The sequence below is a fragment of the Triturus cristatus genome, chromosome 4_1 (assembly GCF_964204655.1).
Source record: "Triturus cristatus chromosome 4_1, aTriCri1.1, whole genome shotgun sequence".
Classification (NCBI taxonomy): Eukaryota; Metazoa; Chordata; class Amphibia; order Caudata; family Salamandridae; genus Triturus; species Triturus cristatus.
Window position 1 is genome coordinate 78,715,827 of NC_140585.1, and position 15,225 is coordinate 78,731,051.

General features: G+C 44.4%; 1 protein-coding gene across 1 annotated transcript in view; it reads left to right on the forward strand.

Moving 5' to 3' along the window:
* The window catches only part of CARNS1 (carnosine synthase 1), a 357,576-nt gene that overhangs the window by 267,011 nt on the left and 75,340 nt on the right, over positions 1-15,225 (forward strand). Inside the window, exons 6-7 of the mRNA XM_085651638.1 lie at positions 814-1,018; positions 9,711-9,796. Coding sequence (XP_085507764.1) covers positions 814-1,018; positions 9,711-9,796 — 291 coding nt within the window. The remainder of the gene's footprint in view (positions 1-813; positions 1,019-9,710; positions 9,797-15,225) is intronic.

Here is a 15,225-nt window from a genome sequence, read left to right on the forward strand (position 1 = left end):
GCTGGACCTGCAATATCATTTAGTTAGGTTTTTATTGCAAAAGCCCCGCCTTCCCTCTTTTTGTTTGAGACTGCCTTTAACGTTCCCATTGCGGTGCCTTTGCAAGGGCACCGCCCTGGGAACACCAAAGAATCGCCCGCCAGACCGAAAAAACCTCCTGATATGGCGGGCGGTTCGTACATGTGTTTGGCGGTGCGGGAGTGGGATGGTTCTTCTCCTGCACCTCCAAACTCATAATAAGGCCCTAAGACTGCAGATCCCTGCAAACCCCTGCAGACTCCTGCTGACAACAGCCGTGGATATACGGAAACATAGAACTAAGGAATCCATCAACAAGAAAAGGAAATACGGACAGTCATTAGAAAAATGTTCTATTTACGTTGTAAAATGCATGAAACATTATTGTTTATTTATCAAACATTCGAAAATTGCTAATGAACTGAAATAAAAATATTTACACAATAAGAACCTCGTGTATGTTTGGTAGTGACACTGAAGGATATTGCCATGAGATTTAGGTTTCAGGAGCACGGGCAAGTATCTAAATCAATGTTAATTTCCGAAATGTGGCGTAATTGAGATACCACTTGTTTTGCCATTAATACAGCAATCTAAAAGAGTGACTGAGGGTGACATGTGGATGACTTTGCACAGCCCTGGTGTCCTTTCGAAGGCATCGGTCACACTCTACTGTAACTAAGTTTCCTTAAGTTCCCAACAAGCCTCTCGCTCTTAGAAGTCTCCATGCCAAAGAAGTATGCAAACTCTTCCTGCCACATTCACTTATGATGCACTTGAATATTTGTCCCACAGGTGGCAGTGAAGGCAGCTGGTTATCGATGGAGCAGGACGTCCACCATCACCTTTCATCCAAGAAGTGACCACTCTGGCATCCTTCGGGCAGCCAAGTCTCTGCTGCAGAATCTGGAGGAAGGAGAGAGCCTGCTGTTGGAGGCGGTCTGCTCAACCCTCCCTGTGGTGCGGACACCTGCCCTTGACACCCCAGCTGCTTTCGGACGTAAGAACAGTGTGACAAGAGTGGGGAGGGGATCCCTAGCTTCTTAGACTGCTATAGGTGTGCGACCACTACAGGACCCTACTATCCTTTGAGTTACACCATTCATATCTCCCAGGGACAAGATAAACTGCACATCATGCTCAACGGCAATATGCCAAGCCCATCTCCTCAAGCTTTAAAGACCGTTCAATGCTGTGTCAAGACTCCACAGCCCATGGTGCTACATTTCTATCTCTTCCCTCAAGAACTCATCCCCATAAATAAAGAGTATTAAGCCCTCCTCGTGAATTACAGGAAAAATTTCAATCCCTGTTCAAACAGGGAACGGAGTATGCGGTTCCCATGTCCCTCAAGGATTGAAGTCCTTTTAATGATGTTCTGAAGCTCCACAGTACAGTCCACTGTGTTACACTTCTATTACCGCCCTCAAAAACTCATTCCCCTAAATAAAGAGTCTTTAGACTCCTTATTAGGCCAATCTAAACCCCTCGGGAATTCAAACACCCTTCATTCATATTTACTATATAGAACTGTGCATTGTACCATTCCATGACACTGCTCCCATTTCCCTTTCTGTGAGCCTCTGCCACGTTCTGTTGGATGCCACACCATGGCTGAGATCGTTCTACATACAGAAACGCCCCTCGTGAGTTCTATTCATGAGCATACAAGTGTCCCTCAGTGAGATCAGAACATGGCAGTCATGCAGGCTGTGTGATCCTGGGGCAGCGCGGCTGTGGGTCGCTTCTCACTCCTGTTGTGCCACCCAAGACAGTCAGCAGACGTCACCTACATTTCAGAGGGAAGGCCTCAGTATTTGTCCTGAAAAACAAATTCACCACTGCTAAAGACAGCACAACACCATCTAATATTGCCACCTGTTGTGTGGGGGAGGAGTCAGAACTAAGAGGCCCAATGCATACTGCTCACTGTCTTCAAAGGCACTGTCTTCAAAGGCAGCAGAGGCTCACAGCCCGCTTTACTCACCCTCTTCCACAAGGGTGGTATGCTATAATATGAGATGGCAAAAAGGACAGATGATGGACGGAATGCTGAACACTGCAAACATTCACCCCAGTCACACATCTGGGTTTAATCCCTTGTTCATTTGCTCACCAAGCCACCCTAGCTTGGACCCAGCCATTGCACATCAATCTTGACCCTCCTCCTCATGGGAACAGTCCAGCCTGAACTTCTAGGCTATGTCCTCCCTGGACCGGAAACAAGCATCATGGAACCAGTTTTGGGGAACACCCCTCGTCAGCCAGGCTAGCATGAATCCAGTGAGCACGGGGCTTATGTCTGGGGATACCCTTCCAACTGAGGGCGACAAAAAGTACAGATGATGGATAGAATGCTGAATAATGAAAACGTTTGCCCCCAGTCACAGATCTGGGTTTAATCAATTACTCTTTTTGCACACCAAGCCACCCCAGTTTGGACCCAGCAATATGCAAATCATTCTTGACCCTGCTCCTCATGAGAACTGTCCAGCCGGAACTACCATGCCAGGTCCTCACTTGACCGGAAACAAGCATCCGTAGACCGGTTTCGGTGTCTCACCCCTTATCAGCCAGCTAGCAGGCAGTTTGGGTTGGATTGTTCCTATGGGGAGCAGGGTCAAGACCAATCTGCATATGGCTGGGTCCGAACTGGAACGACATAGTGAGCAAAATGCACAATGATCTCTGTACTTGGGGTGTATGTTTGACTTTGTTCAGCATTCCGTCCATCAATTATTCTTTTTGCATTTCTCACCCCGAGTGGGATGGGAATACCCAGACGTGGCTTCCGTGCTCACAATGCCACTGTAGTCAAACTAGCCTGGCTAAAAAGGGGTGATACCCTGAAACTATTCCCAGGATCCTTGATTCCGGTCCGGGGTGGATCTGGCTTGTCAGTTCGGGCTGGACTGTTCCCATGAGGCACAGGGTCAAGACTGACTTGCATATGGCTGGGTCTGAGCTTGAGTTGACATGGTGAGCAAATAAACAATGGATTTAGTCCCAGATATCTGTACTGGGGGTGAATGTTAGACATTGTTCAGCATTCTGTCCTTCAATAGTTCTTTTTGCATAATATGAGACTGCAGCATGCCTGGCAGGGGGGGGTAGGGTTGTAGTGTTGGGTTAGGGTGCAGCCTGCTTGGGCGGGAGCATGCAGCAAAGGGCTGGGTGATGGTGTGGTTGATTCAGAAGGGTGTTTTCTGGTGCAAGAGTTCAACAGCATGGAGCTAAAACCAATCAGTAAATTCGGGGCCAAAATCTTTGGTGGCATCACAAAGCTACCAAATATTTTATTTTATTCTTTTTCTGTTATACTTTTCTTCCTTCTACCCTCTCTGTCTTCTGACATGCACCTACCACCCTCTCACACCTATTTATACCCACCTGTTTTCACACGTATTCATCTCCATATATCCATCTCTTCCTGCCACCTCTCTCTCCATCTCTCTATCCTCACCTTGTTTAATTTCTTCACATGTATCTCTTTCCACTTGCCTCCATGTTTGTTCACATCTACACATCTCCAATGCTCTTCATCTCACTTCACAAGTATCAAGCCCCAGTGATACCCTTTTCCCTTAACACCTACCCATCTCCACCTGTCTCTGTCTCTTTGCACAGCCATCCATCTCCACCTGTCCCCAACTCCATATTTCTGCATACCTGTCCATCTTCTTGGCTCTCACTATTGTCAATGTATTCACCTCTGTACCACCCCATCTCTCTGCACAACTACCTACCTAGTTTCTACTGTCTCCTTCTCAATTCTGGTCTATCTTTCTTCAACTGTCTCTAGCTCCCTTTACCTGTATCCTGCCCCAGTGCTCTCTTTCTTTAAACTTATCCATCTCCACCTGCCTTTAACAATTTTCTACAAATCGACCGCCATTCTACTCTCTTCAAATCTATCCATCTCTTAGTTTCCTTGTCTCTTCACACTTCAGCATCTGCGTTTGTTTCTCTTTCCCTTCACACCAAGCCATCTCCAGTTCTTACCACCAATCTCCCACCTATCCATCTCCAATGCTCTCCAGCTCTCTTCACAGCTTTCCATCTCCAGTGCTCTCCACCACTCTTCCCACCTATATATCCCCAGTGCTCTACATCGCTCTTCCCACCTATCCATCTGTAGTTCTCTGGATCTCTCTTCACACCTGTCCATCTCCATCCGTGTTCACACATATCTAGCTCCACTGATTCATCCCCGCCTCCCTCCTCTCTTCCCACCTATCTATGCTGACTTGTCTCCTCTTTTCCCACTTATGCAACTCCATGTCTCCTGCTAACTTCCCAAGTATCAATATTTAGTGCTCTACCTTCACACCTGCATGTCTCCATTTGTATCCAGTTCAGTCACACATATTCTCCACATTTATATCTCTCATTCTTCTATACTCTCCCTTTTTATGTCTTTCCATCTCCACCTCACTCCACACCTATGGCTGTTTCCATCTGTGTTCACAAGTATCAACCCTCAGTGTGCTTCTTCTCTCTTCTCACTTTCCAAATTCACCTATCTCAATCTCTCTCCACACCAGTCCATGTCCACCTGTCTCTGTATTTCTTCACACCTATAAACCTCCAGTGCTCTCCATTTCTCTTCACATCTATCCATCTTCATCTCTCACCATTTATCTTCACATTTCACCATCTCAAGTGCTTTCCACCTCCCTTCACACAAATCTATGCCCAGTACTCTCCATCGTTTAACACACCTTTCCATCGCCTACGCTCTCCATCTCTCTTCACTCAAGTCCATCTCCAGTGTCTTAATCTCTATACACACCCGTCTATCGCCAATACTCTTCATCTCTATCTTCACAAAAGTCCATCTCCAATGTAGTGCTCTCAATCTCTCTACCCACTTATACACCTGTCTATCTCCAGTGTTCGCAAACTCTCTTCACCTAACTCCACCTACAGTGCTCTTAATCTCTCTTCACGCAAGTCCATCTCTAGTGCTCTCAATCTCTCTACATACCTGCCTATCTCCAGTGCTCTCAATCTCTCTACAAACCTGTCCATCTCCATTGCTCCTCATCTCGCTTCACACAAGTCCATCTCCTGTGCTCTCCATTTCTCTATACACATGTTCATCTCCAGTGCTCTCAATCTCTCGACACACCTGCCCATCTCCAGTGCTCTCAATATCTTCTCCCACAGGTCAATCTTCAGTGCTCTCCATCTCTCTTCATACCTGTTCATCTTCAGAGCTCTCCATCTCTCTTCAAACCTGCCCATCTCCAGTGCTCTCAATCTCTCTTCACGCAAGTCCATCTCCAGTGCTCTCCATCTCTCTACACACATGTTCATCTCCAGTGCTCCCAATTTATCTACACACCTGTCCACCTCCAATGCTCTCCATCTCTCTACACACCTGTCTATCTCCAGTGCTCTTCATCTCTCTACACACCTATCGAGCTCCGGTGCCCTCAAACCATCTACACACCTGTCCATCCCCAGTGCTCCCCATCTCTCTTCACACAGGTCCATCTCGTGTGTCCTCAATTTCTCTATACATACATACATATGTCTATCTCCAGTGCTCTGAATCTCTCTACACACCTGCCCATCTCCAGTGCTCTGAATCTCTCCTCCCACATGTCCATCTCCAGTGATCTCAATCTCTCCTCCCACAGGTTCATCTTCAGTGCTATCCAACTCTCTTCACATCTGTGCATCTTCAGTGCTCTCCATCTCTCTACACACCTGTCCATCTCTAGTGCTCTCAATCTCATCAGGTTCATCTTCAGAGCTATCCATCTCTCTTCACACATTGGCATCTTCAGTGTTGTCTATCTCTCTTCACACCTGTCCATCTCCAGTGCTCTCCATCTCTCTGCACCCCTGTCCATCTCTATTGCTCTCAATCTCTTTTCACGCAATCCATCTCTAGTGCTCTCCATCTCTCTACACGCATTTTCATCTCCAGTGCTCCCAATTTCTCTACCCACCTGTCCATCTCCAGTGCTCTTCATCTCTCTACATACCTATCCATCGCCAGTGCCCTCTATCTCTCGTCACACACTTTCATCTCCAGTACTGTCAATCTCCCTACACACGTATCCATCTCCAGTGCTCTCCATCTATCTACACACCTGTCCATCTCCAGTGCTCATGATCCTACTACACACCTGTCCATCTCCAGTGCTCTCCAACTCTCTACACACCTGTCCATCTCCAGTGCTCTTCATCTCCCTACACGCATGTCCATCTCCAGTGCTCTCAATCTCTACACACCTGTCCATCTCCAGTGCTCTCAGCCTCTCTACACACATGTCCATCCCCAGTGCTCTCCATCTCTCTACATACCTGTATCTCTCCAGCGCTCTCACTCTCTACACACCTGCCAATATCCAGTGCTCTCCATCTCCCTCCAAACCTGTCCATCCCCAGTGCTCTCCATGTCACTCCACGCCTATCCTTCTCCAGTGCTCCCCATCTCTCTTCACACCTATCCAGTTCCAGCGCTCCCAATCCCTCAATACACCTCTCCATCTCCAGTGCTCTCAATCTCTCTTTACACAAGTTCACCTCCAGTGGTCTCAATCGCTCTACATACCTGTCCATCTCCAGTGCCCTCAATCTCTATACACAGCTGTCCATTTTCAGAGGTCTCCATCTGTCTTCACACAAGTCCATCTCTTAGTGCTCTCCATCTCGCTACACACCTTTCCATCTCCAGTGCTCTCCATCTTTCTACACACATGTTCATCTCCAGTGCTCTCAATCTCTATTCACACAAGTCCATCTCCAGCGCTCCCAATCTCTCTGCACACCTGTCTATCTCCAGTTCTCTCAATCTTTCTTCACACTGGTCCTTCTCCAGGGTTTTAAATCTCGAATCACACCTGTCCATCTCCAGTGGTCTCAATCTCTTTTCACACTGATCTTTCTCCAGTGCTCTCCATGTCTCTTCACACAAGTCCATCTCTAGTGCTCTCAATCTCTCTACATATCTGTCCATCTCCTGTGTTCCCAATCTCTCCACACAGCTGTCCATCTCCAATGATTTCCATCACTCTTCACACCTGCCCATCTCTAGTGCTCTCAATTAATCAATCAGGGAATTGTGAAGTGCGCTACTCACCCGTAAGGGTCTCAAGGCACGGGGTGGGGCTTTTGCAGCTCCAGTCAGTCGAAAAGCCAGGTCCTGAGGTCTTCCTGAATATGTACAGAGTAGGGGCGCGTCTGATGTTGATCAGGAGCTCGTTCCAGGTCTTTGTTGAAAAGACTGTTCCCCCCGTTCTGGCTCTACGAATGCGCGGTGTTTCGGTGAGGTCGGCGGATCGGTGGTTTCTCTTGGGTATGTGGAAGGCGATTCCTTCATTGAGATATTGGTGTCTGGTGTCGTGGAGGCTTTTGTATGCATGAGTGAGTATCTTGAAGATTACTCTCTTCTCAACGGGGAGCCAGTGGTGGTCTCGCAGGTGTAGGGTGATGTGTTTGTGTCGAGGAATGCCGAGGATGAGTCTAGCTGCGGTGTTCTGTATGGTCTGGAGCTTGCGGAGCAGAGATTTGTTGATCCCGGCTTAGAGGGTATTTCTTTATTCCAATCTACTGGTTATGAGTGCGTGGGTGATGGTCTTTCTTGGTTCCGGGGAGATCCATTTGAAGGTCTTGCAAAGGATGTGAAGGGTGTTGAAGCAGGCGGAGGCAACGGCGTTGATTTGTCGGGTCATGGAGAGGGAAGAGTCGAGCATGATGCCATGGTTCCGGGCATGGTCCGTGGGGGGCTGCCAAGGGCGGTGGCCCACCAGGTGTTGTCCATGCAGAGGGGGAGGGTCTGAGGACAAGGACTTCTGTCTTCTCTGAGTTGATCTTCAGGCAGCTGCTGCTCATCCAGGATGCAACGTCCTTCATTCCTTCCTGGATGCTGAGTCTGGTGGTGAGGGGGTCCTTAGTGAGGGAGAGGATGAGCTGGGTGTCGTCGACGTAGGATACTCTGCTGAGTCCATGCTGTCTGACAATGGTGGAGAAGGGGGCAATGTAGATGTTGAAGAGCGTGGGGCTGAGCGATGATCCTTAGGGCACTCCGCAACTGATCTCTATGGGTTCGGAGAGAGAGGGAGGGAGTCTGATTCTTTGTGTTCTGCTGGTGAGGAAGGAGCAAAGCCAGTCGAGGGCGGTTCCCTGTTTGGCAGTAAGAGTGCAGTGGGAGACGGTTTCGAAGGCTGTAGAGAGGTTGAGCAGGATCAGAGCCGCCGTGTGTCTTCTGTAGTAGCGAGTAAGGCGGTCTCGGTGCTGTGGTTGCTGCAAAATGCGGATTGGGAGGGGTCGAGGTTGGAGTTCTCTTTGATGAATTTTGTTAGTTGTACGTTGAAGATCGGTGACTTTTATGCGAAAGGGAGGAGAGAGATCGGTCAGTAGTTCTTGAGGTCTGTCGGATCTGCTGAGGGTTTCTAGAGGAGGGGCTTTATTGCTCTCAGTCTCTGTACACACCTGTCCATCTCCAGTGCTATCCATCTCTCCACACACCTATCCATCTCCAGTGCTCGCAATCTCTCTTCACCCCGGTCCATCTCCAGTCCTCTCCATCTCTCTACACACATGTCCATCTCCAATGCTCGCAATCTCTCTACACAGCTGTCTATCTCCAATGCTCTCCATCTCGCTACACACCTGTCCATCTCCAGTGCACTTAATATATCTACACATCTCTCCATCTCCACTTCTTTCCAATCTAATGCTGTACATTTTTCATGACTTTTAAAGCCCTTAATTTGCTCTTTTTATTGGTCTGCATCCCGACTATTCTTCAATTTCCTTTTCATTTGCTTCCCCTCCATTCCCCTGTATTCACTTCTATCCAGCCATCTAACTCCTCTCACTTCACCTGCACTGCACTTCCTTTATGTAATGTTCTCTTATTGTCTCATTACTCTTTGTAACAACCATTTCCTATTTTATTCCCTTTTATCATCCTTTTCTTTGTCTCTCCCCTTTCTTCTTTCATATCCTCTTCTTCTCAGTATTTACTTCTATCCTTTTTCTTTTAATGTTCCATTTGCCTCCCTCTCTTCTGTTTAACTCTTCACCACTCTCTAGTCATCTTTTCCTTTCCTGTCCTCCTTGTGCTTCCTTTATTCATTGCTGTATCCCTTTCTTATTTTTACTTTCTCTTACATTTCCATTCCTTTCTTCCCACAGTCTCTTCTTTCACCCCATCAGGAGTCATCAATTTTTCCCACCCAAACATCTTGGCCCTGCGCTTTTTTGTTGTTCTGTGCATCTAGCCTGGTTCTCCTCCTAATCCATTTCCCCTTACTTCACATCCCCATCTTCTTTTTGCTCTTACTTCACCACTTTCCTCCAAGCTCTGCTCTTCTGTATCATTTTATCTCCTCTAAATAAGTCACCATCTCTCCCCATTTCGCCCCCTTCTCACCTCCTCTTATCTCTCTTTACTCTGTTTCTCTTCTCCCTCTCATTATCTCATCTTCTTATTTCATTGTGATTCTCTTTCAGTCAGGAACTCTCATCCTCTATGTTTCCTCATACTATTTTCTCTCTAACATCCTTTTTACTTTGCCCTATTAATCATTCCCTCTTTCTCCTCCATTTCTTCACATTGCCTTTCCCTTCCCTTTATTTCTCCTGTCTTTTCAGCCTCTCTGGCTACCAGCCCCTCTTTTTTTCCATCTCTTTCTTCTTGTTCCTTTTATTTTATTCTCTCGCCCTCCCAGGGAGCTCGTTCCCGAGGCCCGACCTGGCGGTTCGGATCTGCACCGTCGTCTGCAGATCCCGCGGAGACCGGCCTCAGCTGAGCAAGGTAACGGGGGCAGCCTCTGTCCCTCCCTCCTAGTGACAGCCTGAGTCATTCTCAGGGACCTCAGCCACTCTTCCAATGGACACCAATATGATAACTAAGCCATCCATCTTAGAAGATGGGGCGAGAAAGGGTTTGGTCCTTATTGACACCTAAGAAATGGAGGTTAGCTGTGAACGATATGTCAGGCAATGACAACTTGTGTTTTTATGCCATTTGGTTTCTTTATACATATGACTTAATCACAGAGAACTGCAGTATTTCGAGGCAAACCAACCAAAAAGTGAAGTATTAGGAGACAACCTGTAATAAAATCTGGCAGTGAAATGACGGTTCTATTAAGCAGCAAATGTGTCTCCTCAGTTATCTTCGTAGGCAACCTGGAAGATGGAATAAAGAGAAACAGCTTTTGAAATCAGAGGATACATGGTCACCAAGATAAACTCTGAACCAAAGAGAAAGAAATGTTGTGAGAGTCCACATGGCTTGAGAGTTTTCATTCTCAGAGAGGAGAAAATAGTGATATTATGGTTTTCTTGGAGCCTTAACTGAACTGCAAGAGTGTGGGTAGTTGGTAAAATGCTTCTTTCACCTATTATACTTGCAATTACCTCCTTTGGGTCTGCTTAACCGCAGCTTAGGTCATGTCCAAAATTTAAAATATACATTTAATCAAGATTTTGTCTTAAAGCTCCATTAGCTTATGTTTTAGTTTTCTTCTGAGGTATTCCCATACTTTGCTCACTCTTTGTAATTTCTCCTGACAGTCTTCTTCTCCTTTTCTCTATTGTTTAGCATCAGTACTTGTCCTGTCTGTGGCAGAATCCCCAAACTGCTTACATTTTTTATCAGTACTCTTCTCCCTGCCTGAGTGAGTTGTTGTGCCACAATTCCTTGATCCTATTAGTTGTTGCATCAATTGGCACTTACATAAGTTGTTAAAGAACTTAATAGTAATTTTTCACTATATTTGATGCCCATACTTGTCCTATGCTTTTCACACATTCATGTACCTCGCCCCAAGAGTCCAGATGTACCAGTATTAGTAATTACTCCCTTCCCATGAGTCCATGGAGGTGCATAAAGGGTATTTAGACAAAATAACGGATAAAAAATATTGTGTTGCAGAAATATTGTTTTAAGAATATCGGGATTTCATATATATCGTGGACAGGAATATCGATATCAAAAATATTGTTTTAAGTGTTGTTTTCAATTTTGATGTAAAAATATAGTAGTAAATAGTGTTGGGCATAATATAATTTTTCTGTGTAAAATAGTATTTAATGGATTCTTTTATTTTATGTTTTTATATTTTTTTATATGTTTTCGTTTTAGAGTTTATTTTATTTATGAAATTGTTTTAATTTGTAATTGTTAGGAGTTTTCATTTTCTTTAAATCGTAGATTTTGTTTGTAGCAGGATGTTGGGTTAGTAGTACCCAAATATAGCAATAAGCAATAGAAAGGTGATCAGTCAACCTTTGCAGAAGGCCTTCCACTGCGAGGTAACACATGCCGCTGCATTGTTTTAAACTTTTGAACCGTTTGACCTAGAAACAAAATGTTTTTTGGTAAATCTGCAGATTATACAGCAGATGATGGATTATGTGGCAAATGCAAGCAATCTATAACTATGCAAAAATTGCAGCAGCCACACAATTGCCTTATTCTAGTGGGTATAGTGTGATATTGTTTTATCTTATGTTTATGTTATTATTATGTGGTATTGATTAAATTATGTGTAATATTTATTTGATGTCATGGATTGAGTTTGTTTTTCAGTTTGTTTGTTGGCTAGTATTATATATATATATATATTAATTATTAATAATAATATTTGCATTATATCAGTGAATAATACATTTCTTTTCTATGTAATAAAATATTTATATTAAGATTTTTAAAATATATTTGGTTCATGATGTTAGAGTATGTTGTAGTTTTTGAGGTTTATGGTAGGTAAATATGTATTTTAGAGGATAGATTTGGCTATTACTTCTAAGTAGTCCAGTAGTCTAGTCCGTTTTATTTATGAAGATTTTACTTTGCTTTGTAGCATCTTCTACATTTGTTCATTTTGTTAAGTTTAAGGCTAATTTCGGTAACAGACTGTTCTAATCTCAGTTTTTGGTAGCTTTGTTCTTTCTGTAGTGCTTTGATAAATTTGTATAATGTAGGTCAAGTTCTACCTAGTGTGGATTGGAAGGCATTATGCCATCTTCCCACTGCTTTGTTTGTTTTTGCTTCCTGTGCCTGGTTGCTGTCATAGACATTCCACCATGGTGTATGGAATTTGGCTTGGCATCTGTGTCCTGAACGATGCAGTCTGCCAACCCATGACTCTTCAAAATAGTCCATATGGGGACTAAGTTTATCTTCATTTTGTTGATGGTAAGGGCTTTTTATTAGTATGTTATAATGGTTTACTACCTCTGTGATAGGGACCTAGGCTAGTGCTATAATTTTTTTGACTTTGAAGGCAAATTGGCTCCTAGTGTTGTATCCTACACTTGGGGCCTTATTACAAGTATGGGGGTCCAAGACCACCGTACCCGTGGTGGCGGTCCGACTGCCTCAATATCGGTGATCTGACTGCCTGATTACGAGTTTGGCGTTTAGACCGCCACCAGCCTGACATATGACAGCCGCCACCACTAGGTTCCTGGACCCCGATGGGCAGTGGTGGGGAAAGCGGTGGTCTGCGGGGCCGGTGTCGTTGCCGACACCACTGTGCAGATTACGACCTGCCTTTCCGACGAGTGACGTTGAGCCCGCTATGAAAAGGTCAGCAGAAAGATAGGGAAAGGGGCCCCTAACAGGGCCCCAGGGTGTTTTAGCCGATTGGAGGATGCAGTGGGACACATGTTGTGCTCCCCCTGTGCTTGCACTGCCATTCATGACATGGTGCATGGTACACTGCACCGAAGTGCAAGTGGTGGTGCCATGGCAGCGGCATATGCCAAAGTCTCTCTATGAACCAAAGCATACCACCACCATGGCACCGCAGACACAACACCACCAGCCCGGCGGTTAACTCATAATACGGCGTTTGGGATGCCGCTGGCACTAGAAGAAATGCAGTGGATAAAAGCTGATTTTACTCCAAAGATGGTTTGAAAAGAACTAATGATGCCGAAGCCCACAATCTTAAAAAGTGGGCTAGACTGGCTGTATAAGAAGTATTACAAATTTGATACTTTAATTCTCCAAAGTGCAGGGGAAGATGTGTATTATACGATGACTGTATTTCACTAGAAGTTCTAGCCACCTGCAGTTCAATAGTCTCATGAGCAGATAGCTACTTCTTGTTGAAACAATAACGCTTTGAGTCTGCTGAGCTTGTTGAAACCTGCCTTCAAAGTTGTACTGGAAGGCCACAATGAGCTATCTGCAATACCATGCGAAAGGGGAAACAAGGCATTGTTCCAACAAGTGACTAACTGGGAAACAGACCAAATATACTGTACTCCAGCCCGCATTCTGCAAAAGTCTTGATCACTAAACATGAGATAACTACCGTTAGAGAGTACCGTAAGAAAAAGTGAGAATTGTGGGAACCGGAATCCCTTTTAAAAAACAAGCCAAATTAGGCACTGAAGTATTACAGGTGCCGTTAATTTTAACCTGTTTATAAACAAGTGAATGTCCGACTGTAGAGTTGCATTCTTTCCCAGTAATAAAAACCTCCTTATTAATACATTCACAATGATATGTAAAAGAGACCTGCTTCCAAAGGGTTCATATCTACCTATAGGGAAATGTTTGATGCACGCTGGAAATTGAAATGTCGAGAGAGGCAGAGAAATAACACAATGTATTAACCACATTGCTTAAAACATTTCAGCTATGGTGAATGGAAGTTGATCTAATTTTTCTAAATGCAGCATTATGTAGGTTGCATCTTTCATGGCCATTAGTTGCTGTTTATGTGTTAAATTGAAAGGCAGAAACAAATCGCTGCAAATCAAGTAATGCCATGGGACACGTTCATTTTTGAGTGTTTGAAGCATCCAGCCAAACTGCATAATAGATATAAGCTGCCTTTTCCCATGATTCAACGTTGACATATCACTTTGCATAAAATCAATAACAGACGACACAATGTTGTTTAAGTTGTAAATAGGAGATGACAACGTATTAATACTATTATCAACAACGGTTAGCACTTTATTTAATTATCTTGGTCAGTTTGTCTTAAACATACAGCAGCTTCCATTTGGAACAAATTCCATTATAAGTTGAAAATGGAAATCTTTTAGAACGTGGGGATCTGGGACCAAAAAGAAAATCTGATCAATTCATGTCTTCTGACAGGAAAACAAGTTTTTGTTTCACTGCAGACAGTGTGGGATGTTACAATCATTGTTGACATAACTTTCCCAACAAATAGGTGGTAACATTACTAGAATGTGTTAACTGAGAGTATTGGGGTCAGGTCTGCTTGATTTAAACCCCAGATTGGAATTAAGAAAACTAGCAGGACAACCATTTGTGTCCACCGGCCGCAATTACCACCCAACAGGACCTAAAAATGAGGAATTGGTTATTGTGGCCGGGGGACACAAATGGTTGTCATGGCCATTTTCTTAGTTCCAACCTGGGGTTTAAATGATGAATTCCAACCTGGGGTAAAAAGAAGGAATTAAATGTGCAATTCTGAACAATGCTATTTAATTGGTCTTCAGTATAGTTTGTTAGATTCTGCCAGTTATCAAAGCAGGCAACAGAGGTAATGTTTGAGGCATTTTTTCTTTAATATTTGCCGATCCCAGACAGGTACTCTGTTAGATTATTACATTCAAGAAAATCATTGGGTGGGAATTAAACAGGGTTTCCGTGCCCTGAACCTGCCAGGACTTTGTACCCCAAACCGATCACAAATCGACGTTGTCTTTCCAGTAGTCATAACCTTTGAGGGCGAACTGGACGACTAACGAAGCTGTATAGATGAGCTTAATAAGCACATTTTCTTTTGGTGGGGTTGGAACCAATTTGAAATAATATGACGTGGGGTCTGAAGTGTCATATCAAGGAACATTTGTGTACTTTTCCTTTTGCTCTCTGGAACTCCCTTGAGGGGGAGTTGAACAATTTTTCCTCTGTGCAAATTAAAATGAGGGCGCTGTTCACTGGCTCAGTGTAGGAAATGATGTACATAGTGATGATAACAGAACCTCCGATTCAAAAATGGTAAAATACCCTAGTTCAGAAAGCATTGAATTTACAGTGTTAACAACCCAAATACTCCAAATGTAACCCCGGTACTATTACATCACCCATAGAAACTTTGAACACATATAGTATCTGCAGGATTTCCGTAGGGCCAAATACTTCCAAAGGAACCTTATCCCAAACAATTACATCAGTCACTGGAATGCCTGAAATGTTAACAAGGGACAAGTCTCTTTTTAATCTATGCGATGAAGAAT